This window comes from Pantherophis guttatus, chromosome 1, assembly GCF_059756535.1.
Source record: "Pantherophis guttatus breed Tessera chromosome 1, ASM5975653v1, whole genome shotgun sequence".
Classification (NCBI taxonomy): Eukaryota; Metazoa; Chordata; class Lepidosauria; order Squamata; family Colubridae; genus Pantherophis; species Pantherophis guttatus.
In genome coordinates, this window is record NC_142063.1 from 195,540,218 (window position 1) to 195,566,394 (window position 26,177).

Genomic DNA, 26,177 nt, shown 5'->3' on the forward strand with positions numbered 1-26,177 from the left:
AAATTTGAAATAAAAAAATAAAATAAAATAAAATAAATTATATATTTTATATGCGGCCCAGGCAAGCCAAAAAGTTGGACAACCATGATATAGTCTGTACATTTCATCAGTCCCACAGCCTTTATGTAGACCAGGCGTGAGCACCCCAAGGCCAAAGCTGCATGTGGTCCTGGGCAGCTAGTAAAGCAGCCCCACAAGATAATAAAAGATATAAAAAAATAAAGGAGTTTCTTATAAAATATATAATATCGTTAATGAATATAAATATGTGGCCCAAGACAATTCCTCTTCACTCCATGTGGCCCAAGCAAGCCAAAAGGCTGGATAACGATGATTTATAGACTATAAATGTGTTGCAGATAAATCTTCCTATGCCATTGGATATATTTATATATTCTTCTACTGTATTTGTTAAAAATGAATTATATGTGAATCTTGGGAGGTATCTCATGTGTTACACTCCAGTAGAGAAAGGCCTGCTTGGCATCCATCTGATTTTTTTTTTTTTCATTCCACTTATCACACCCAGCAAGACGCCTTTGAAAACTGGACCCTCAAATTAGTTCCTTCCTTCCTGACAAGCATAAGCAGGGACATTACATAATAAAAGGCCAGAAAAATAACCCATCATATTTTCTGTATTGCTGGCATCCTGAAAAAAGCTCTTGATATTTAACTGGGAGGCACTAGTTATGTGTATTCTGTCTTGGAATGAAGTCCATGCATCTGATCTACAGGATTTTAGTCTGTAAAATTTGATGCCAGCTGCCTCCTCTTGCCCAATCTCACCCTCTCTAAACTTTGACTCCCAAAATACCAAGCAGCATAACTTTTGAACAAACAAGCAAGAATTCATGGGCTAACTTTAGTATAGTGGGTTGGGCACATGTTTCAAGAAAGTAGATTTATGCAATAAGAAGGAATGTAAGGGGGGAAGGGTTATTTTTAGGCTGCAGAAAGCTCTATCTTGTTTTTGTTTGGCTGAGTATTTTTTGTTCCTGAATTTTACTTACAGAGTACCTCTCCAGAAATTGTGATAACAATCTATAGCGATTAAATGGTCCAGGCCACCGAAATACTCTACAGAATTGCTGGGCAGGTCTGCAATGTTATAACCTTCAAGTTTGTGGAACACAACCCATAATGAACAGTAGCTAGTCTTGCTTCTCAAAAAAGATGACATTGAGTGTTTACAGACATGCCACATGTCAGAAATAATGAGATCAAGTTGCTGGTGAGACAATTCTGCTTCAGGCTAGATTCCTTAGCTTCTCTGTTTCCTGATTTGATGGGGGTAAGTATTGGATCTAGAAAGGAAGATTTAAACTCCTTAATAAGTCAAAAATTACTTCACGGCAGCTACATTTATTGAGAAGGACTTACAAGTAAACGTTGAAGAAGACTCAAGTGAGGAGGTGGCAGACTTCGCTTTCCCCACCAAATGAGGGATGATGCCATCCAATTTGTGTTTTTACGAAGTAGGGGAGGAAAGTACTTTGGGATGAGAAAAGACAAAAGGAAGGAAAGTAGGTGGGGGGATTGTATGTGTGCATGTTTTTACTTCAGTTTTCCAGAGCCAGCTAGGATTCTCTCAGTAGAGCTGCCTCTATTCAAAAATTCACATTTGGGTGTAAACATAGATATAATAGTAGTGTCATAAGCCCCAAATTATCTCCTTCCAAAAGCACCAAACCCAGGTAGAGCATCACTGGAATTTTTACACTTTGGGGAAGTAAAGTTTTATTCATGATACTTCTCATAATTACAAGAGTATTAATCATTTATTTTGATTAATGGGAAATTTTTATTTATCCTTGGAACATACCAGATTTCAGTGTTCCAATATCACAGAGGTTACCACAAAGAAGAGGGAGTCAAGCTATTCTCCAAAGCACTTGAGGGCAGGACAAGAAGCAATGGGTGGAAATTAATCAAGGAGAGAAGCAACTAGAGCTAAGGAGAAATTTCCTGACAGTTAGAACAATTAATCAGTGGAACAGATTGCCTCCAGAAATTGTGAATGCTCCAACACTGTTCTGTTCTATTCTATTCTATTCTATTCTATTCTATTCTATTCTATTCTATTCTATTCTATTCTATTCTATTCTATCCATTTTTAAACTTGGCTTTTGTTCAGACCAAAGTCAAGGAAATGTGATCCTGTAAGATATTCGACTGAAAAATTGTCTATAGGCAGATAAGTAATTCTGGATCTAAGCCGGTATTTATGTTACATCTGTTTGTTTCTTTCTTAATTTGTATGGCTGCCATCTCAGTTTCATGACTCTGAGCAGCAAAGAATTAAAAACAGAATTAAAACAAAATTAGGTCTGGCTTTGCATTTATTGTGGACAAATATATATATATATATAGAGAGAGATGAACAAATCTTTTCTAAGGCTAGTCTCTCTTGACATTTCAAAGACTAAAAGATGGGTTGTTGGACCCACTCTGCTGACGCACATGTTTTAGATAGGCAGATAAGATTGAGAGTGAAAGCATGTGTATTCTTCCACGAGACTGCTCTGGCAGAACAGTTGCGTCTGTGCTGAACATCTCGATGCACTTTCTTGCTCAGATTAATTCACATCTGCCTGCATTTTTATCAGTGTTATTCTGCAATCTTCTTCCAAATCACGACAATGAAAAGGACGGTGACCTACTTGGCTACCTCCTAATGAAATACTCCTGATCTTTTTTTACACAATGAGAAATGTGGGAAGCAGGGATTAATTTGGTTACACTGTACTGTATGAAAGGATTAGTTTTAAATAACACATTGGCTTATCCTTTTGGGTACCTCTGAAAAGCCACAGAGGTCTTTCTCATGTTTTCATTCTTTATCAAGACCCTCCAGTTATAGGACACCAATGCAAGACTGCCTTTGACATTGTCAGCTACTGTTGTGTAAGTGGCTGCTTTCTTTATATAATTATCACTGTCTAGACCTTATTTCATGTCATGCTTGGTTCTGTATCATAATAGCAAGAGTGTATCTATATGCCTTAAACAGGATAATGCTTCATGCCTCAGTTGTAGTCACTCTGATCCAGGAAAGCTTATGCAGTATCTGCAATATAGTTGATGCCTTTTAAGATGCCAAAACACTCTGTTATTTCTTTCCACAAACTATTATGAAGCCACGTCTCTGAAAACTATTAAATATCTTGTGATTTAAACTAGAAGTGTTTAAAAATAAACTTATGTCTGTCTTTAGTGATGTGTTAAATTCAACAAACAGGCTTAATTAAATAATTTGAATAGGCATATTTTTTAAAAAAAGCTCAAACAGTCTAAGGGCAGTCAAAATGCTGCATTGCTTATCTGTCAACATTCTGAGTAACGCACCCATTGAAATCAGAACTCCGAGGCAGGTAGATTCCTCAAAGGACATGTTTATTGGATACCTCATATTGGCATAGCTGGTGAAAACCAACTCTAAAGGTTCCCACAGTTTTTGCCTAATTACAAGAGTAAAACCTCCCCCCTCCTCAGTGTCATCAGTCACATTGTCCAATGAGTATAGCTGGCAGGCTCCTCTCTACCTTCACCAGCCACTTGTAATGACGACCTTGGTTCCCACAGGAAAACTTTTTATTTTGACTGTTAGCTGGGCTATCTACTTCCCTCCCTCCCTTCCCCCTCTTGGGCTTTGTGGCAACTATGAGGCAGCACAAGATGGCTTCAGCCAGGTTCGATTCAGAGTTGACATTATCAGGGAATTAGCTCTTGCTATTGGTTTTTGCCTAGCTAGTTAAAATCTAGTATAGTTGCATGTGTGTTTAATTTTATTTGTTTATTTATTTATTTTATTCAGTTTTATTGCACTTTAAGTGTTATTACATTGCAACATTCTGCCTTTATGAATACAAAGGAGAAAAATTGGGAGGGCACTTAACGTATAGCTTAATCTCTCTATCGTAATATTATTTTTTTAGTTATTTTTCCTTTGTTCGTATGTTGAGAATTGAGCAGACTCTCTGGGAGCTGGCCAGTGTATAAATTTAAAAATAAATCGCTCACAGATATATAGGACAAGTGAATATGTGGACAAATAACATGGAGTCATATTAAAAATATATATATTGTCCTGGCAATAGTGTAATATCCCAACTTTTTAAATTATATTAAAGTGAAAACTATACCCAGATAGACTGCAGCTGTCAGGAAATAGTCCACATCAGATGATCAGAGATCATCACACCAATTAACTAATGAACAGGAAAGAAAAAAAATGAAATCCAGTCAGGAGCATTCATGAGGGGGAGTTTTAAAAAAATCAATTAGGTGGTGAGAAAGGTGGAATTGAAGGCCGCATCCCTTTTCTACATGTGTTGAGTGTGTGCCACACATTAAAAAAGGGGCAGGGCTTAAGTCACAAAGTTGTAACCACTATCTTGATTTTTTTGATACCTTCTCCAAGTGGACACTTCTGAATCTAATATCCTGTTTCCGTTCCAAAATAGCTAAGCTGACCATATTTTCAAGCAGACCAAAAGCTAGGTTCAATGGTTTGGGCAAAGAAAATTAGAAAATGCAGGCTTGCCAGTTCTTTAACTGGCAATTTAACCAATTTCAGAATTGGTTCACTTTTTGTCTACAGATTTTTCTAAAAGGGAGGGCACAGGTTTAGCTATCTGGCCAACCTTTCTCCCACATGATTTGTGAATGGTTTGGCAGCGTCCTTCTTGGCAAGCAAATGGTTCAAATTGTCTGATCCTGTTTACAGCTTGAAAAATGTTCCTGAACATCCACCCAAAGATTCATGAAGAATGATCTGAAAGTCTAAATTGTTCCAGTTTCAGTGGCATTGATTACTCTTTCTTAAGGAAGGCAGCCATTAAAATCTAATTAAAATGTGCACTTTAGAAATTGGTGGTTAATGGCTCAATTAGTTATGTCAATCAAACAGGGGCTGTTTGTTTCAAGTTTTAGATTTTCAGGGCTGATAGTCCTATGATTTACACCAAAATCCTGAAAGGCACTTTGAAGCGAATGACGCTTTATGATACATTTTAATTAATCATAAAAAGGCAAAACATATGGAGGCTTATTTAGAAGTGAAGACATTTAGATTTTATATATATCACCACCTTTTTTATACCACTGATAGTTTTCATCAGTAAGTTACTCAACAGGTGTTAAGAGGGCTGGCATTTCTGAAAGATAACATCAGCAAGAGCAAACGGTGGTCGGGGCCTAGCAAACATCATATATTATAGTATTTTCACCATCACACCTTATACTAACCAACCACAAAAAGTCAGAAATGGTAGGCTGATAATTTATTTTAAAACATTTAGGAATGTTGTGTTTCTCAATGTTACTGTTTAACAGATTGTTTAACAAGTACTGCAAAACTCAGATTTTTTTTAAAAAAAACCCTTGCGTTCTTCCCAGGAAGAACGCAGGTCAGTCATGATCTTTTGACCTAATCACCTCATAAAGATGTTGTGAGGTAAAGGAAAAGGAGAGTGGAACCTTACATTCCCTCCTGTGATCTTTGGATAAAAATGTAATAAGCCAACAAATAAGGGCACAACAGCTACCAGATAAACTAACAGCAGCTATGTCATGGTTATTAAGACAAAAGGGAATTCTATCCATAGCTTTTGAAGAAATACAGAAAATGAAGAATGCAAAGAGATATAGGATAGGGAGAAGGAAAAAGAGAAGTGTGACAGATAGATGGCTGGATTGAAATGAAATCTGTTGATGACCAATGTAAAATATTTAGAATGAAGTATATAAATAACTGATCAAAGTGGGCAATCCTTCTCCTTCTCTTCCTTTCTCTCCTTTTCAAAGTAATGGAAAAAAAGAAATGACAATAGCATTGCTGGCAAACCAAAAAAAAAGAGTGCAATCTAATTGAAATATATACCAAGGTTTTGCTTAAACTATAATAAGTGCCAATTATTTTATTTGATGCTATCAGTTACATTTCAGACAAAGAGGGACCAACATAAATGAGATGAACATCATCTCTACATGTATCTCTGTGTTTATCATTTTGGAATGGTCACAAGGCTACCCCAAAACACTATTTTATATAAGATAACAGTAGTGAGACTTTTATGTTCACAAAGGTGGAAGGACATGCAATAAAAGAATAGAGGCTTAAATTGATGGAATTGGCAGAGATGGCAAAATTGATAACTCTGATTAAAGAAAATACTTTGACCAATTTTATTCTACTTGAAAGCCACTTTTGGACTTTTTGCAAGGAATGGAGAGAAACGAAACTTTGATTTGGGGATTTGATGATTAGAATTATATGTCATTATAGAAATAAAGTAAGCTATTGTTAATTTTAGAGTTGATGTATTTTTATGTCTGAACCAAAGAAAGTCAAAAGTCATTCATTTTCTATTTTCCTTTTTCATATAACACCTGTATCTTGGTTTCTGCTTGACCTTTATTTGTTTTTAGTTCTTTTTCTTTTTGCTCATTTATTTTTTCTGTTTTAGAAATTTAATAAAATTATATTTTAATGAAAGGGCCACCTACACAACACCGAAACCAGAGGAAATATATTCCCTAAAGGAGGAAATAAAGGGAGTAGAGACATGTTTCAGAGATTCATATTCACTTATGTGTTCAGTTGAGAATATATAGAAACGAGGGACATATTTTACATTTCAATGCAAGTCATTTTGACAGAATAAGGAATGCTATGACTTGTTCCTTGCTCAGGTTGTTGTCAGATGCTGATAGGCAACTTGATTTCCCTGATTCTGCTCAACTAATCCTTTTTCTTTAAGACTGGGTGGACTGTCCTTCAAATGGAAAACATCTTCATAGGCTCATCTTCCCTAAAATAAGACCCTCTTCTTAAGGTAATTAACATGCTGCTTCCTACTTCCGGAGCAAAAGAGGGCAATTGTTGCCCATGATACATACACAGCATCCCAGTGATGTTTTGGGATGCTCTTCATCTCATCTGAATCATGACATTAAAAGTCAGTAACAAACACTGACTACCAGTGGCAATTTTTCTACACTTTTTATTTGCTCTTTTCTTGTTTCTGAGATGTTAAATACACCAATTAAGCTTCTAAGAGGCCTTACATTTATCATTTCTATATTCTCTGACACCTAAACCTATTTTGAAGAACCAAAAAAGTTAGTCCTGCTTGAAAGTCAAAATTAATGGGGGGAGGCATGGATAAAATATATATATATATACTCCATTCTAGCTAACTCTGCCTGAGAGAAAGAGAAGAAAACAAACATACTGATACAAAAGAAGACTCTAATGAAGAAACCATTTTTAGCAAGAGCAGCATATGGTTCCCAAGAACAAAAAAAATAAATAAATGCCAACCATGATATTCTCCCACCTCATGGCTCAACACCAGCTGTGCTGTACACAGAACGTGGTTAATTATTTAGCTAACTAAAGCAAATGTAACTCCAGAAACAGGTGCTGTACTCACTCTTCTCACACACACACAAAAAATGAATAGTGCTTTTTTTTTTTTGTTTGATGCATCCTAGTAAGCTTCAAAGGCATTTAGGATTGAGACCACTTGGGATATTTATCTCTCAGTTACAAATTGTTGATTTTCATGCATTCATGGAGAAACACTGCCTTCCTTGGTGATCCAGAAAAACCCAAACCTTTGTCTCATCTAGAGTGTGACAAGGACTAGATGCCTGTTCAAGAAATGAGTCCTGTTTGATAAGATTGCTGTTCTGATCATCTCCTAGCATTCCGGACCAGAAAAATAAACTCACTTACTAAGGGAATGTTGACGGTTTTAAATGACTTACTACTCTTTTGAGTTGCTAATTTTTAGGCCCCTCAACAGATCAGGAAAAATGTTCCTACCAGTATCTGGATTCTCTTTCTAAGGAATCTAGCTATAAGGGGAATAAGCAAATTGAGGCACTCCATTTCTACATCTAAATCAATAAAGGTGCCAAAAGGAACTTTTTTTTCCATGAAGTTCTTTCAAATTGGTAAATATGGGCAGTCAAGGATGCTTCAGAGTGATTGAAAGATGTGGAATAAAATAAAATAAACTTCTAGCACCTACATTTTCCAACACTCGTGACAACACAAAGCAATTAGAAACCTCACCAAGAAAAAAGAAAAATAAATGCTCAGCTACTTTGAGCATGAAAACACCAAAAGCATCAGGATAGCATTTAACTAAACCTAAAAATAGGCAAATTGGACTTTCAAATTCAACAAGGAACATGAATGGAGAAAGCAGTCAATTTCCCTATCTCCTATTGACATACTTGCACTAAGCCATTAACATACATTCTTCACTCAAAACTTACATTCCAAAATTTGAGAAAACTACAAAGCACAAATCATTATACTTCAGCACAGATTCTTTATAATATAACTCATACAGCCTTTCTGCCAGTAAACTTCCAGTAAATAATTCAAAGCATATTAAATAATACACAGCTAGATTCCCTTTGTTTCAGTCTGATAAATCTCAGTGAAAATAACCACAAATCTCCTTGCACTTCAGATAACTAAAACAATAACGATATACTGTGGTTGATCAGTCCTCTTCTAAAAAAGAAGTCAGGCTGGCCTACAATCACTCGTGTCATCAACCTGTTAGTGTTGTTAGTTAGATGGTGCTAAGCCCTTTGTTACTGATGCAATAATCTGATATCTGTTTCATTGCAATTCTACAACATTTAGAATTCCTTGGAACTTCTGACTGTCAATACATTTGAAGAAACAATGAGGGTATCAAGCTTGATGCAGAAACTGCTGCAGTGCTTAGAAACCATTTCTTTTTATTGGATGAATTAGATGCAAGGCATAGATCAGAATCAAGGAAACATAAACAGAAGGATATTTTACGGAGTTGTGCATGAATTGAGAGCATGAGGAGGAAGTAAATTCTCCAAATCACTCTTCTGGAAGCTGAGTCTTGTTGCCCTGAAATGGATTCCAGTGAATATGATTAATCAGGAAAGCTCAGACTAATACCAACAACAGTTCTATCTCCCCATCTCCTCCCAAAATTGTAGTAGGACTCTACAAACATATTTGCATAGAGACTTTCAGAAAGAGAAAAAGAATACAATCTGTTCTGTTCAGAGACCGCCTAGCTAACAGTTTGAAAAGCAAAATCATGTATGATACTTTTCATATCATGGCAACAAACCTGATCCATTTCTGAGCCCTTGTAGATCAAGACACAATGAAAGACATGCAATTGGAGAGATTCTGTAATGCTGCTGGCTTTAAGTGACCCTGGATAGAATTCTTGTCCATGAAAAGCATAGGATATTTATTATTTATTTAGAAAGAGAAGTAGTAACATAGTCTGATGTCTGTAATTTCACTTCAGTGCACTAATTAAACGGTCATTTATCTGGTGTAACTTCTAAACCGTAGCTCTTGATAAACACATTATCTGTTTTAATCACTAGCAAAAGTTCTAGCAGAATGTCATATCTTCTTTTTTTTTCTTTTTTCTTAGAAAGATGCTATAAGTGCTTCTCTGGCTTCCTATGTATCCTCTGTACCTTTTGTGACATGCATTGTGTAGTGAGATATTGGAGGTTTTGTAATAGCCAATGTTCAGCATGGTTCCTTCTCACAGGAAACAGCATTCCTGTTTCATTTACCTTATTCATTTCTAAACCAATTTCCTTTCTAAAGGACCAGGGAGTTTCAGGAAAGAGGCGATAAATTTAAACCAGTTCCAAGTTTGGTGTAGATCAGGGGTCTCCAATCTTGGCAACTTTAAGACTTGTGGACTTCAACTTCCAGAATTCCTCAACTCAATTCTGGGAGTTGAAGTCCACAAGTCTTAAAGTTGTCAAGGTTGGAGACCCCTGGTATAGATGATGTCAGATTAGGAAGCTTGCTGAAAAGCTAGGGGGAATGGATTTTGGAACCTTGGTTGCAATCCTACAGTTCCTTTGGGCAAGGTTAGAAAGAACTGGCTTTAGAGACTGACAAAAAAAGAAAGACACTTTCCATCTCCAGATTTTCCTCTTTCCAGTCTGGACAATTGAAATGAGAGCTATAATCATGTTTTCTTGCTTTAGGTAGCTATCAAAGACAAGAAAAATATTATCCATACATGTACCATATTTTTTTTTCCATTCCAGAGTGAACAAAGCGTGTACACAAATTCTAAACTCAATTCTTTCAATTTAATTGCCCTTGGGCTGGAAAAAAAACCAGTGCTTCTTTTTCTTCCTAGTCTTTCTGGAACTATGGAAGTGGAAGTAGTTGGCTTACAAATGATACCAATTCCATTTTCACAATTCACAATTCACTAAAAATCCATTTACAGTGATGGATCAGTGGTATATGGAGACAGTTCTTACTTAGGTCAATGCAAGAGAATCATTCTAACTATATTGTTAAGGGAAGGGGAGATGGCATCACCCAGCATTGCTGGTTGCCAATTGTTGCTGATCTATTACTTTTTGTAGAAACTACATTTGTGAAAGATTTAAAAATGCAAGGTTGATACTAGTGTGTGGTCTTTATTATCTGCACCCCATATCCAATTTGTCCTTCCAGTAATGGGCATATAAGAGTAAGGAGACCATTTTATTCAATGTTCATCTTTTAACTACCACAAATTAAAAAATAAGGACAATGGAATTAACATCTATAACCTAAAACAAGGTATGTCTAAAACAATAATTTATACTTGTGACCAATTTACAGAGATATAGTAAAAGTCATGGATTGAAAAAAAAAAAGGAAGAGAGTGTCCTCCACCTGATATAAATAATTAAGGTCTCCGAGTTCAGAATAAGGGCAATGTTTAGTAACAAAACATTGCCCACACGTGCCTCTATCAAAGAAAGGAACAGACTGGTAGTTAATACCAATTAATAAATGACAGCCATTTATTGCTCATATAAATTGAGGTTAATCTTGTGCATGCTGATAAACTACTATTCCTTTATTACATCAATTGTGTAAAACAAACAGATCCTTTTAATTAATTTTCCTGCAGGAATCATTGACCTTTGAATAGTACTCTTCTATATCCATCTATCCATCCATCCATCTACAGTATCTATCCATCCATCCATCCATCCATCCATCCATCCATCCCTTATTCTTTTTCTATTCTTTTGTTGTTTTAAAGTGACAGAACTAAAGAAAGGTGAAAGAGAAAGGTGAGAAGAAAGTTTCTCAACTCATTTCTTAAGGGCAAAGCACCAAGTATTTCATCTACCGAGCATCATAAATATTTAAATAATCAAATTGCTTACAAGTGAATATAATCTATAAAAACAGAATACACATGAAATAATTGTGCATTTCTATTCTGTGAAGAAATGACCAAAACTAAGTAGAATTTCCCCAGTAGGCAGGGTTTCTACAGACGTGCAGTCCTACATCTTAGACATACCCATAAGAAAAATGTTGAGCAGGCATCCAAAAGTTCAACTATTGGAGCATTTGGTTCCAATAGTGGATAATAAGATACTTATGAAAAACTTGCAAGCAGGACAGATGGACAACAGCTGCCTCCTGCGTATGAACTAGAGGGCACCGGGATGAGTAAACAGTGCAAGGTCGTAATTTACCATTTATAATTCCATCCAAACATAATTTTAAGTTTGTAACAATCGCTGTCAAGCACTGTTCCTAAACTGAGAAGAATTTCAGGGTTGACAAAACGGAAGGTCTTCTTCATGCAGCTTACATTGATTCATGGAACACTCTGCCACAAGATGCTGTGATGTTCAATGGCTTCATTGGCAACCTTCAGTCTCAAAAGACTATGGTATCGTGCTCTGGAAAGAGGTCCTAAAACAGCATCTAGTGTGACTAAAAAGGCCAATTTGAGAGTGGCAATCCCTTCCACACTGAGGGCAGATACATTCTGTCCCCTGCCTAGCCCCCAGATTTCGCTGGTTCTGGAACTGCCTCTTTGCCTCAGCCTGCTGAACAAGTGTCTCTTTGAATTGGAGAAGGCCATGCTGCATCTTTAGCCTCCAAGCTGAACGATCGGAGGTCAAGGTTTCCCAGTTGTTAATGTCCATTCCCAGGGCCTTTAGGTCCCTCTTGCAGATATCCTTATATTGCAGCTGTGGTCTCCCTCTGAGGTGCTTTCCCTGCACTAATTCTCCATACAGGAGATCTTTCAGAATCCGACCATCAGCCATTCTCACAATATGCCCAAGCCAGCATAGATGTCGCTGTTTCAATAGTGTATATATGCTAGAAATTTCAGCACATTCCAAGACTGCGCTATTTGGAATTTTGTCCTTGCAGGTGACAGCAGGTTGGAGATAGCGCATTTGAAAGGTGTTCAACTTTCTCTCCTGCCGTGCATAAAGGGTCCAAGACTCACTGCAGTACAAGGGTGTGCTCAGGACACAGGCTCTATAGACCTGGATCTTTGTATGGCTTACATGGCATTAAAGTGCAGGAGGAGAGGAGATCAACCCAAAGAAGAACGTGAGTCATCAGTGGTTATTAGCCATGATGACTAAATGGATTTGTTATGTTCTAGGACAACATATATTTGATTATCAGTTGCTGAGGAGCAAACAGTGGATGTGTGGAAATATATCTAAGAGCAAGATCAGTTTTCAAAAGTGTCTTAATTATCCTGTAGTAGGAAAGGGATCCCAGACAAAACGTATCTTGCTTTTCAAGTATTCTCATTTTTATTCCTGGGAATGCAGCCTAAGAGCTTGATGTTAAATAAGCAGAGTCCCAAATCTTTCCAATCACAGGCTATCCCCAAAGATGCTTGATTCATGTTCAAAAAGTAGCACATCAAACAATAATGTAATTAGGCAATTCATGGAGGGGATTAGTTTTAGCATGAACATGTAGCATACTGTTTTACCAATCTGAAATTGAGCTAAGATTTATGCTTGCTAACCTACCTGGTCATTCTTCTGAGTTGGGCTGTAGATTTCTGCCTTGGTCTTACCCCTGATGGCACTCCTGATACTAAAAGGCTTTTTGGGTGATTTAGCATATCTAAAAATACATATCCAAACATATAACACTAGTAGCTTACTGTATATGTTGAAGAAGGCAAGCATCTTAGCACATTGCAATCTGTTTTAACAACTGAGATTCTTTTAGCAATTAGCAAAAAATTATTTTGCAGCTAAAATGTTCACAAGTATTCTCTCTCCATTTTTTTTAATTAGAACTGAGTGAATCATGCTAAATAATTATTTCTTATTATATTGCCTTTGTGGTTTTGTGTGTGGTTGTGTGTGAATAAGATTCATCTTTCTCAGATGTTTTATATCTCATCCTTTTTGACATTAAGGAGCCAAAACATTTTCCCAGCATCAGACATACCTGCAAGGATTTTTTTAAAAAACAAAATCCACAGGGAGGGAGGAAAGGAGGGAGGAAGAGGTTTTTCAGGTGCACAAAAGAAAATTTAGTAGAATGTCTTCCCAACTTTTGGCAGTTGGTAGGACCATTTGGAATATTTTAAGTCCAAACTAGCAGGGTTGAATTCCCATTATACCTGCACAAGCTTGCAGGGGACAGTGCTGAAGTGCAAAAGCTGAAGACTTTTGTCTTACGTAGGTTAAACTGTATTTATAAAAAATGGTATATTTAAATATTGCTCAACCCTATGCCATTAATTTTATTCATCAAAAGGGCAGGTGTGTGTATTACACATTCATTGATCATTCTCAGATTATTGCCATATTGAAGAATTTAAGAATTGCTGGCTTAACCTGTCTTGATTTGATGTGCATACACAGTAAAATTAGGGCTACAGAAATCCAGATGACCACTAAATGATTGCAAAATGATACAGAAAACACAAATTCTTAGGTGCCATCTAGTAGTCATCCCATCTTTTTCTCCATCCCAGGAAAAATGGAGAATTTCACAAATGCTTTGATTGGCAGTGGAATTTACTGACCAGCTCAAGACCCTTCACATTTGAACTACTTGTGATTGATTCTGTGTCAATATGGTTGCATGCAACTTCACTATTGAATAATGGAGTCTGTTAATTTTCAAGACAGCACTTGTTCCAGAGGAATCATTGTGAATGCCCTCTGTTGCTAAAATCTTGGTGGGAGCTGGTTTTCCACTGACAAGAACTCTTGGTTCACCCGATCTCTTGGGATCCTCCTCACTCCTGATGGTTAGAACAATCAATCACTGAATGGCTTGTCTCCAGAAGTTGTGGGTGCTAAAACACTGGAGGTTTTAGCACCCAGAGATTGGATAACCATTTGTCTGAAATGGTATTGGGTTCCCTGCCTGAACAGGGAGTTGGACTAGAAGGTTCCTTCCAACTCTATTATTCTGTTATTCTGTTACACTGAGATTAAGGCACCACAGCATCTTTTCATCAGTTTTTTGAAGTGTGTAAGCCCCTCAGGTAGATCTGGCTATTGAAAGTGACAAATCCTGTGCAAAATTAGAATGGAGGAACAGGGGGAATACCTGGCTGATGATTTTTGCCCTTCCTTACTGAAAGCATGTTGTGGAGGAATTCTCACACTGTGAGGTTAGTTTCCATGAGAATAACTACAGAGCCTTGCAAATTGCTCTAGAAAGGTTTGGGGTATAAAATGTGTTGATGTATGAAATCAGCCTAGTTAACTATACAGTGTTTCATCCAGGAATAGACCATTATCAATGAAGTAGCGTTTAATCACACAAATGAATTCCAGGAACCACATTTTGGGGGTGGGGGTGGAGGTGATTTATAGCGGAAAAAAAGCAACATTTTCTTTCCTGTACATTAGAAAAAAGTATCCAAAGGAGCAATGTGCTTATTGTGATGCTTGCAAGTTGAATACATTGGCCTCAGTAACAATTTCAAACCCTGATTATTATTTTTTTAAGGTCCCAATTCACAGTGGCAAATCTGGAAATGAAGCTGGGTGAAGTCTCACTAATGTGCTTGAGATGAAGAAGTCAGGGAAATGTACTGGATAGTATATGGTTGTCTACTTTTCCTTTGTGACTTCCACATATTCCAACAAGCACTGGATCATGTTGTAGAAACTCTTGTTCACATATAGTTTTGGGGAGTGGGGTTTATACGAATTGTAGCCTCACATCTATAGTAATCTCACACTTTCCTCAGATTCCTAACAAAAATTGCTTGGGTGTTGTAATTTTGAATGTGACAGACGGGAAAATTATATAATATATGGGAAGCAACTGTATTAATTCCAATTACTTAACTGTCTTTTTTTGTATTACATTTAAATATATATTACCTTAATTTAATTAATCAATTAAATTCAAGCAAATGGGTTTTTTATCCTGGCCCTGCCCTCCTCTTCCCAGATTTTCAAGAGTAGCCCAAGACATGTCACAGAAAGACCTACTCCAGTCCAGTTCTTGATGCTTTGAAAACTATAGCATTTGCCATTCTGAAAATTAGTTAAAGCTCTGGATATTTAGTCCAACAAGCAGCTACAAAAACAGCTCCCTATAAGAAAAAGACATCAATTTGGAATCATAAAAGTGATATTAATTAATTTGGTGATGGATTAAAGGAGTTGAATAGGTTTGTGTTACAATTATTTCATGTTTTGTTGTTGGTTTTTGTTATTGTGTTCTTCATTTTCTCATTAAACACAAGAGTTCCCCAATTTCATCACATGATAAGGGTTTGTCAGTGTTGTTTTAATGGTGATGATTCCACCCACTTTATAATAAATATTTCTCATCTATCTTCAGTCTTTCAGATGAGCTGAAACCCAGGCAGATAATGCATACACAAAAAAGCATTATTAATTATGTAACCATTTTCCTGTGGGTCCACAGGTTTTGAGTTGTAAAGTCTGTGCATGCTAGCATCATATATTTTTCATAAGGGAGAGTTATTCTAAAATAATGAGAAGTCCCCCCAAATGACCATGTAGGAGTGAATACTATTAAAAATAATTTGTCTCTCATGTTAACAATGGATAGTTACATGGTAGGGGTGGGTGGGAGAGTTTCAGGAGAAAAAATAAACTAGCTCCCTGTAGGTTTTAGCATGCAGAAGGAAAAGTAGGCACATATTATTCTTTAATTGACAACAAACACTGCTAGAAGCAACCCAATGCTGCTTGTCCATTTAAAAACTTCGAAACAAGCATGAATTTGGAAAAAAACCTGAGATCAAAGTTGCAAATTATTCAGCTAGCATAGCTTTTATTGGAAGGAATTATTAACCAAAATTTAACTCGCATCCTCCTTTTTCCTAGGAATTTATTATTTTTATTTTTGAGAAATCTCTTCCATCTCTATTCTTTGCTCATTCCCATTAACATCAGCATAAGGTAAAATGAGAAACAGAATCAGTAAATTACAGGCAATTTTGGAAATAGCCTACGGTAGATTCCTCCTGCTGCCTCTCCCCACCACAAACTCCCCATGGTGATGCTAAGTATAAAGAAAGCAAAATAACTCAGTTAAATTCGTACTTGTAGGGGAAATCATCCTGCCAGGATGATTTCCCTGACAATGATCCTAGTCATATTGACTATGGAAATCCCTGTTAGAACTTAGTGGAAATGTTCCTGGGGAGCAAGGCAGCTCAGGAAGAGCATCTGAGTTGCTGTTAATGGAAAGGAGAAACCAAGGACTTCATTTTGAATTTCATCTTGCTCAGAGCTGGAGTCGATAGAAAATGAACGATATGTCTTATAAATAATGGAGTGGTTGTTTTTCCTTCCCTGAAATATGATAAGCAATGAGGGGGAAGGAAGGCAAAAGAAAGAAAAAAACCCCACCACTTATTAATATAGTTTCCATATAGACTGAGCATTTAATTTTCCTGTTGCTCATGTGCTGGAACAGTAGGAAAGTAGGCCTTTGATTGTGAACTCATCAACTAAGGATAAAAGCCACTCAACTCAATAAAACTTATGCAATTATAAAAGGTTGCTATTGTATTCCAACTGTTATAAGAAAAGTGTTGCTAAGATCAGCCATACAGTGCTTCATTATGAGTTTGCTAGCCAGTTCTGGCAGTGGTGGTGATGGTTGATTTGTTTTTAACCTTGTTGGTTAATATACAACGTGCATATATCTACTCAGAATTAACTTTTAGCAGAACTTATTTTGCATGGAATTTGCAGCCTAAGTTGTATATAAAAATGAACTGTCTTCTTTCATTCCTTCTATGAAGAGGAAATGATGCTTAGATAAGCTCCTACTAAGTAACAATAGAAGGAAATGAACTCAGACACAGATCCTTGTAGTAAGGCATATGGGGAAAAAATAGTACTCTTTTGAGGTTACACCCTTTTTATATGTGCACAGGGATAATCTGGGTCTCTATGTATCTTTTTCATGAACATTTCTGCCCTGGTCCTACTTTTTCCCCATCTGATGAGCAGAAAAGAAATGATTATGTGATGGAAGAGAATAAGAACAAAGTAGTTCTAGCAAAAAGCCATTTCTCAAAATCAAAAAGGAAAAAAAAAGAGCAGAGGAGAGTGAGTCTGGGAAGAAAGCAGAAAGTGCATTAAGAACTAAACTTCTTTACCAAAGAAGCTTCAGTTACAGATATATATTTGTTCATAAGTACTCTTCCCCAGAACTCTGGCAATGCCACAATATCTCTGCAGAACATTTCAGAAATGCCAAATCTATCAGACAGTCATGAAATTAAACCAAAGGTTATTAGGCTTTCCTTCATTTTTAATGTATTCCTATCTAACTGAGTCCAGGCAGGCATTATAGAGTCTGTCTGTCTGTCTTTCTTTCTTTCTTTCTTTCTGTCCTTCTTTCCATCTTTCTTTCTTTCTTTCTTTCTTTCTTTCTTTCTTTCTTTCTTTCTTTTTGCAATTTCCCACTCTTCAGACATGCTTGAGGGAGCTCAGTCCTATTGAAGTAAACAGGGAGAAGCCCATTGCCTGCAGTAGAAGTTATTTCAGGTCCTTCTTGCATAATCACTGGGTGGTGGGGGGGAATAATATGATGAAATTGGTTTGTCCTAGGTAGATCTTGCTGGGTTCTTGTATTTTATATATATATAAGGTCTTCACCAATACTGTAAAGCATTACATAAGCCCACACATTCTATTATTGTTGTTTAATTAAATGGAATTCATTTCTTTCTTGACATGGAGTCACTGCTTGTTTTCATTCTCAGGTACAAAAAGGAAAGGTTTTAAAGGCATGTTGAAGTCATTTGTGACTAATATGCAATGATACTATAAGCAGCTTATCTTGTCTTCCGATCCCCCCACTGCTGTTAGACACCATAGGTTTTTTCCCCCAACTCCATGTATAAACTTGGTATGTTGTATTAACCGCACTCTATTTTTAGTGTGCATGGATACTTGGTTACAGTTAAGGAACATTAATTAGTTATTGCATTCACATGTTCTTTACTTCCAAGAGCTTACAGAACAGAAATTGTTTGAAACAAAAGGAAAACTCAAGGTAGACTTGTTATGAGATTCCCAAATGAAAGCTTGAAAAGGTTCTTGAATTAAGAGACAGTTCTGGCCATCAATAATGACTATTGCAACTGACCCCTTCTTTTGGCAAATGGAGAAGTTGACTTGTGAATATGCGGGTTCTACCAATACAGTATGGATCCACTGACACAAAACTAATCAGTAGAGAAAATATATCTTAGTTCTAATTAGTGTGGGTCCAAAACAAAGCATCCAATTTAAAATATTGTGCCATGGGGTTTTTGCACATTGACTTTTTAAACCTTAGAAGTCAAAGAAACAGAAGAATCATCCATGAGGATCTCTGTATTGCTCCTAACTTAGTGGACATGGTCAAAGTGTGAGCTTCAAAGAATGAATCATTCTTTAAACTGTTGTAGCTACAAGCACAGACATAGAAAGCCAACTCTCCTCCAAAAAAAGAGAAGAAGACTAAAAAAAACTGTGCTAAAAATATTTAGGAGAAGCCATTTAGATTAGGAACAATCAACCTAGTCTAAAAAGAGTTTCAAACAACTCTTTTTCTCTGATCCTCTTCCTGAGTACTAAAATGCAGACACAGATCACGCCAACTTTGCAGAACAAATTCATAAACATCATGCATAACTAAATGGTCTGGGGAAAGAGAGAGAGAAAGGAAGGAAGAAGGAGAGGAGAATGGGGATCTTACCTTCCTGACCCCATTAAAGCCGTATTCTGCAGCAAGTTGCTTGGCTTCTGCTTCTCCCGCTTTGTGAAACTCAACGAAAAAATGGTTGGTATAGATGGCCTTTTGAGATGCAAAGGCAAAGCGAACGAACCCCAGTAAAAAGAGGCCAGCTGTCTTGCAGCATGGAATAGTGCCTGTCTTCATGGCTTTTTCGGACAGGGAGTGCAAGGCAATATTCGTGGGCTCAATAACGGGAATAAAGCTAAGCAAAGGATAATATGGATACTCTAAGGGGACCGGTCAGCGGGCTGGCTGCAGACAGCCAATTAAGCGGTGCTCTGCTTTAGCATCTCACAGCCTCGAGAAGAGGGGGAATCCGATGGGCTGGCTGCTCGTGGAATTATTCCGATGGGTGCGTGTGCGTGTGTGCGTGTGATGCCAGATCTGCATTTTTCAGCTCCTCCTCATCTATAATACAGCGCGACGGCGAAAAAAAGAAAGCGAAGTGAGGCCGCAGGGCTGCCAATCATTTGGAGGCAAGAGAGAGTGCGATCCTCCTTCTGCCTCGTAGCAGGACGCCCTCTTCAGCTGGCTGGGGCGGGGAGAGAGAGAGAGAGAAAGAGAGAGAGAGAGGGAGAAAGGCTTGCGCGGACCAGAGGCAAGCCTGGCCGCGCTGAACTGATTCAGCACCCTGGAGAATTCCTCCTTTTCTCGAAGCCGGAGCGAAGCAGAGGGGGGGAAAAAAGAAAAACCCCGGAGGGAGGCAAAAAGAGAGCTCCGTTCCTCCAATCCGCGGTCGAGTTCTCTTGATTGTGTGGAACTCGAGGCAAGGCTGAGATGAGAGGCGAGACGCCCGGTCCATCCACATCCCCCGGGAGTGCCCTCGGCCCCATGATCAGTATCACATTCCTCCAAGGATTCCTACTTTCCAAATCACATGCTCGCTGGGCTCCCCCGCTTAGATTTATTTGAAATTCGCTTCTGTGAGCGACTTTCGTCTCTTTTCAGAAGGGTAGGTTGCTCTCGCAGTTCAGCAGCAGCGGCAGGGTTACAAATAAAAACAGTGCACAATTGATTCATCGTTTATTGCTGTCATTTGAAAGTCCCCTTAGCGTTTTGTAAACAAAAACAAAAACAAAAACCGGGGAAACGATTGTTCATTGGTCTGTTAAACCAGGATTTGAAGAGAAGCCAACACATTTTACTTTTTACTCATCGCAGCGGTACTTGGAATGCATAAAGCAGCTGATGCTTTGATTCTCCCTCTAACTCACCAGAATGTAAAGATTTGGGAAATTTAAGGAGGTATCTGAGTCAGACTAGTGGGTGGAAGGGGAATTCCTTGGAATTGAGAATTGGCTAACTTTTCTTTATTCTGCATTTATTGTTATTCTTTTTGGTTTGGTTTTTTGGTTTTGTAGCAACTTAGTGTGGAGTTTTCACAAATGCACTGTTGAATATTTTACCTAAGGTTTTCTGTTTTGCTCTCTCTCAGCCTATGATCAGCAGCCATTTGATCAGTGAATTGAAAGATGGAAAACTGACTAGACTTCTCCTTCTCCTGCCATCAGATAACTTTCAGACAACATTGGACTCTACCGAGTGCTGTAATTGAGACCAAGAGATGGTTCAGCAATCCCTGGACCAACCCTATCATTAGGTGTACGTCAGAGTTTGCTAGAGATTGCTGTGGGAAGCAATGAGGATTTTCTAAGTCCTGTTGTGATTCTTTTCTGTTGGATGACAAGGCTGTGTACTGCATGTTTCACACATGATGGAAACTCCTTAAATTAGTCTGCTATATAGCAAATATTGTCCCCAGAGACATTCAGCTCCCGGGTTCTCATTAAGTTCTGTATGCCCAATTGAAGGGGTGGAGCATGAGATTGGAGCTTTCCCAAGCAGTTTATCATAGGCATTGAAATATCTATTTTAAAAATGCTTGTTCCACAGCAAGCTTTACAGTAGATTATTTCCCAAGATCAATTTAATCAATTTAATAGTGCCATCCAAATGGAGAAATAAATCCAGATCCAATTTATTTTCACAGTTTTGAACATTTTAAATACATCCAAAGCATTTATTGTTTCTCCTACTGCTTAGCCAAAATGATTCCCATGGCAGCTTACAAATATCAGGATCATTTGAAAGATTCTGCCTTCAGGTTTCTAAATTAAAAGACATGACCAGCTCAGGAGCACATCCTTCCTCTCTCAGGTTTCCTAACTAATCAAGAATTTGCAACTGAGTAGCATAAAAATCAGGCTTAAGATTCATGGATGCAACCATGTGTTTGTCAGAGAAAGGTCAGTCTAAAAATACCCAAAAGGTCAAATGCACACACTGATGGCAGGTTTGATAGTTGCCAAATATCAAAATATTGGTAAGTATCAAAACAACCACACAAAAATGAGACCAGGAATTTCTAGTTTAGTCATTAACAAATTTGTGAATAATTTGTCTTCAGTTAAATATAAATGTATATCTTTCTACAGTTTCTTTTGAAGTGAAATAACTGTAATATATTGCCATTAAGATTCTTGCAGACAAATCTGCTTCAGCATCATGGATGGAGGAATGTAAAGAGTTATAGATCTAACACTGAATACACAAGCAATATTGATACATTAAGGCTGGATAACTTAATTTAACAATTGGAAACTTAATTCCTGTTCATTCAGTGGGAAATAATCATGGCTTCATCTAGGGCTGCATTCAAGACCAATTCAAAGTGGGAACGTTTCTGAAGAAAATAAGCCCAGTCTTCAAGCTATTCAATAACTTCTGTATCGACAGAAATTGAAAAATAAGGAAGTGTTACTTCAAGCTACAGCATTGGCTTTTTAATAGACTGCAACCCTCAAGGGAATTTAGTTAGATGATTTAAACCTGAGAACGGACTTTTGAGCATATCAAGGCAGAACAATCTCTCTCCCTCTCCCTCCCTCCCTCCTTCCCTCCTTCCCCCCACTGTCTCTCTCACACATAAGTGTTACATGCACAAGTCCACACTCTCTCAAATTAGCCTACTTCTCAGGAACGTGGTGGGGAAAAGTTGGAAGAGGCAGTTCCATGTACATTGTTGCTCCCAAAGGAAAGATGCCAATAAATAAACATATATCCATACTTATACAGATATATACAATGGCCAAATATGCAGCCTGTAAAAGAAGATTTTCCTGATATTACTAAGTGCAGTTAACACTTTTCTTCTTCTATTTTCTCCACTTCTCTTGGACAAGAATTCTCTAGATAAGTAAAACAGGGATGCTAGCATTGTACTCCTTATTCAGCTCATCAGGCCTCAAAATATTATACATCTTCAACCGAACTCAATGGAATTTGCGAAACAGATTTCACTTGGCAGTTTCTTTCAGTCTGAAAAGTCCAGCTGCAAAGAGATGCAAACTCCACTGAAAAGAAGTATTGTTTGGGCCTCCTTACTGATGTTTCCCATGGGCAGAAAGACTATTCCAGGTCAACTGAACTCAAGAACCATTCTAAATCACCACGATCATATCATCATTGGTTCTCTAAAACTTCAAAATTATGATACTTGACATTTTCTTTATGTGCAAACCTCCAGTCTTGCAAATATAATACTATTTTCTGCTCCAAAATGTCTGTCAGTTCCATTTTCCTTTTGCTTCTCTCCTCTAGATAGATGAAAAGACTTATAAAAATGAAGAAGGAAAATAAAGATGCCATAGCAATCAAAGCTAGTAGATAGAGACTGGGGTTGGCTTGAGGCAATGCATGGTGTTTGGAGTCAATGCTGCTATCAGAATTTCAATGGAAGGAAAGGAACGGACACAATCCAGGTTTTCATGGGGATTGGATCAATTAAGAAAAAGAGCTACCCTTAACCAGTTGTAAAAATACAAAGGAATAGAAATAGAAAATATACTTTTAAGATGAAATGAGATGTTTAAAAATGTAGCAATTATATTTCTCTTAAAATAGTTATTTTTTAGTCTTTTTTAATATTTTGTCTGAAAATTCTTGACCCAGTTAATTGACAGTCATTTTATACGTAGTTCCAATTTTAACTCCCAACCTCAAAAATGTATGTCCAAACAAATCTAGCTGTGAAATACAAAAGCAAAATCAACCCGGTAACTTTTCCATAATCCATTTAAACTATGAGCACACAGCTTAATCCATCTTGCAGAAAACCAAGTGGAAATAACGTGTGTTAAAGATAGATTGAGCTATTCAATTTTCCCTGAAATGCTTGTTTAGAAAAATAATGGCAAAGACGTTAACTAAAGCTGTGGAAAGAAGCTGGGATTTCTTCTAATAATTCAAGGGTTTTTTTCTGTTGGATCCATTTTCTCCAGGTTGACAACCTTTAGAAGGTTGAGAGATTTCAACCACCAGCCTATAGTCAAAGACCCAGAGCTGAAATCCCAACACATCTGGAATACTTTAGTTTGATTAAAATTATTTAAAGTAACACAGGTCTGTTCCAAATGCAAAGGGTTTATGACCCTCAGATGCCCTGTGAAAATGAACTTGAAGGAATAAGCAAGCAAAAACAACACTGCAACCACCCTCAGTTAGGTGGAATTGCCTCGATCATTTATTGGCTATAATTTGATCCCCACCCCCAATTTTGTCATTGTTGTTGTTGAATTCATTGTTTCAAAATTGTGATATTCAATTTCTACCCCCTTCTGCTCTCCATAGTACAAGGAAGAGATTTGTTTTATATTTACATTTCTAATTGTAACATTTTGGTCTGCGTTTATAGTTAGCATGGTGAACTATCTTAGAGGCCCTCAGTTAAAAACTCAGTGCAGTATAAAAATTGGAAAAAAAGAAAAGTAAATTCAATAAATTGCAGCTACCAAATCATTAGAATTTGATGCATGATTGGCAAAGTGATCACTTTGGGTTCCAGGTTCCAGTTTATTTTAAAAATGATTGCAGGGAAACATCTCATTTCTAATTAATCCATTCTCCTGTTTTTTACATACCCATGCAAAAACCATGTTCTATAACAATTGGTTTCGGTAAACATAGTAACTCTTGTTAATTCTTTAAAATGGTCATGAACTGTCACCAAAAGCTAGGAACCCACCCACCCAATGGAAAAGAATTCAGTGCAATTAATCTAGCAGTGAAATCAAATATGCACTATTTTGAATCTCATTCCATTACGACACTGGAAAAACAAATGGATTTCATACTTTTTTTTACAAATTAGGAAAGTCCACATTAAAATTCATATACTCCACAATTGTTGTGACACAGGCTCAAGTAAGTAGTAGGAAAATCAGTCAGTGAAAAAACAAACAAACTTTTATTTTTATTTATTTTATTTATTTAATTTATATACCTCCCTACTCCCGAAGGACTCAGGGCGGTGAACAGCCAAACAGTAAAAACACATAAATACAAAATTTAAAAACAAAGTAAAATCGAATTAAACAAATTTGGCCCAAGACATATTAAAACCCCAATCATTAAAAACCAATTTAAAATTTGCGTAATTAAAAAGAGGGAAAAAATTAGGCCAGGCCCGCCTGGTGGAATAAAAAGGTCTTAAGAGCACGGCGGAAGGTGTGCAGATCCAGGATCCTCCGTATCTCCGGGGGGAGCTCATTCCAGATAGTAGGTGCCCCCACAGAAAAGGCTCTCCCCCTAGGGGCCACCAGTCAACATTGTTTGGTCGACGGCACCTGGAGGAGCCCCTCTCTATGAGACCGTACCGGCCGGTGGGAGGGTATTGGTGGTAGTAGGCAGTCCCATAAATAACCAGGTCCTAAGCCATGGAGCACTCTAAAGGTGATAACCAAAACCTTGAAGCACACCTGGAAGACCACCGGGAGCCAGTGCAGCTCGCGCAGGAGAGGTGTTACATGGGAATGCTATGTCGCTCCCATTACCACCCGCGCAGCCACACTCTGCGCCAGCTGGAGCCTACGGGTGCTCCTCAAGGGGAGCCCCATGTAGAGAGCATTACAATAGTCCAGGCGGGAGGTGACGAGGGCATGAGTGACCGTGCGTAGGGAGTCCCGATCCAGAAAGGGATGCAACTGGCGAATCAGGCGAACCTGATGAAAAATCCTCCTGGTCACAGCCGTCAAATGCTCTTCTAAAGACAGCCGTGAATCCAGGAGGATGCCCAAGTTGCAAACCCTCTCCATGGGGGCCAATGATTCACCCCCAATAGTCAGTGATGGCACCAACTGACTATATCGGGACGTCGGAAACCACAGCCACTCAGTCTTGGATGGGTTGAGCCTGAGCCTATTCCTCCCCATCCAGATCCGCACAGCTTCCAGGCACCAGGACATCACTTCAAGGGCATCGTTGGGGTGGTCCGGGGTGGAGATGTACTTTATTCGAACAGCTGAGAATTATTTCATTTGCAGCGTCGTTCAACTAAATTAAAGCAAATTCCTCCCAACACAAATTCCTCAGTCCTATCTCAAACCTTGCTCCAATTAGGCAAACTGCCAAAGGCCTTTCTTGGCAAACGTTCAGAAGTCACAGATACAAAAATAAATACAAGATGTAGACAAAGAAGAAGACAAAGCTACCAATGTTGTTTTCCGGCAAAGCCCACATGCCGTTGCTGGTCTGTTTTAAGCCTTATGGGAGGGGCCAATCATCTCTTGCCCCTACTCCCGAGTTGTCCTCTTTGCTTGAGCTGCTCTTGCCTTCTGGCAGCTCTTCTCATGGGTGCATTAGGAACAGGCTCCTCCTGTTCCTCTGCCTCACTCCTATCAGTCTCTGGAGGCTCTGGAGTCCGCACCTCACTCCCCGATGGCCCTGGCCCCATCTCTGCCTCTGATGCAGAGCCCTCATCCGGGCCTTCCCCAGCCTCCAGGACTGGCCCATGTTCTTCCTCAGCCTCATTGCTGTCTGACTCCGCTGCTAGCTCTGCAGGCTGCTGGCGGACTACAACAACAATATCCTGAAGAGATAGTGTGAATAATAATCCTGTTGAGATAAACTCAATCATGTTTTCAGTGCCTGTTGGAGATTATGCATAAGGCCAGATAAAAAAAATAAAAAATAGTTGAGATGAAAATATTCTTTTGAGCTTATTGGAAGATCCTGGCCAGTATAGCTTATTTAAAATAAGATATACATTCTGCATAAAGTAAGATGTACATTTACTATACTAGGAGGCATAATGAATGTT

At 38.0% G+C, this 26,177-nt stretch overlaps 1 protein-coding gene across 1 annotated transcript in view; it reads right to left on the reverse strand.

The window, feature by feature from the left end:
* PCSK2 (proprotein convertase subtilisin/kexin type 2) overlaps nucleotides 1-19,838 on the reverse strand; it is a 115,628-nt gene extending 95,790 nt beyond the window's left edge. The window contains exon 1 of the mRNA XM_034432414.3: nucleotides 19,043-19,838. Within this exon, the coding sequence (XP_034288305.1) occupies nucleotides 19,043-19,225 (183 nt within the window). The 5' untranslated portion in view covers nucleotides 19,226-19,838. The remainder of the gene's footprint in view (nucleotides 1-19,042) is intronic.
* Between the last annotated feature and the right edge of the window lie 6,339 nt (nucleotides 19,839-26,177).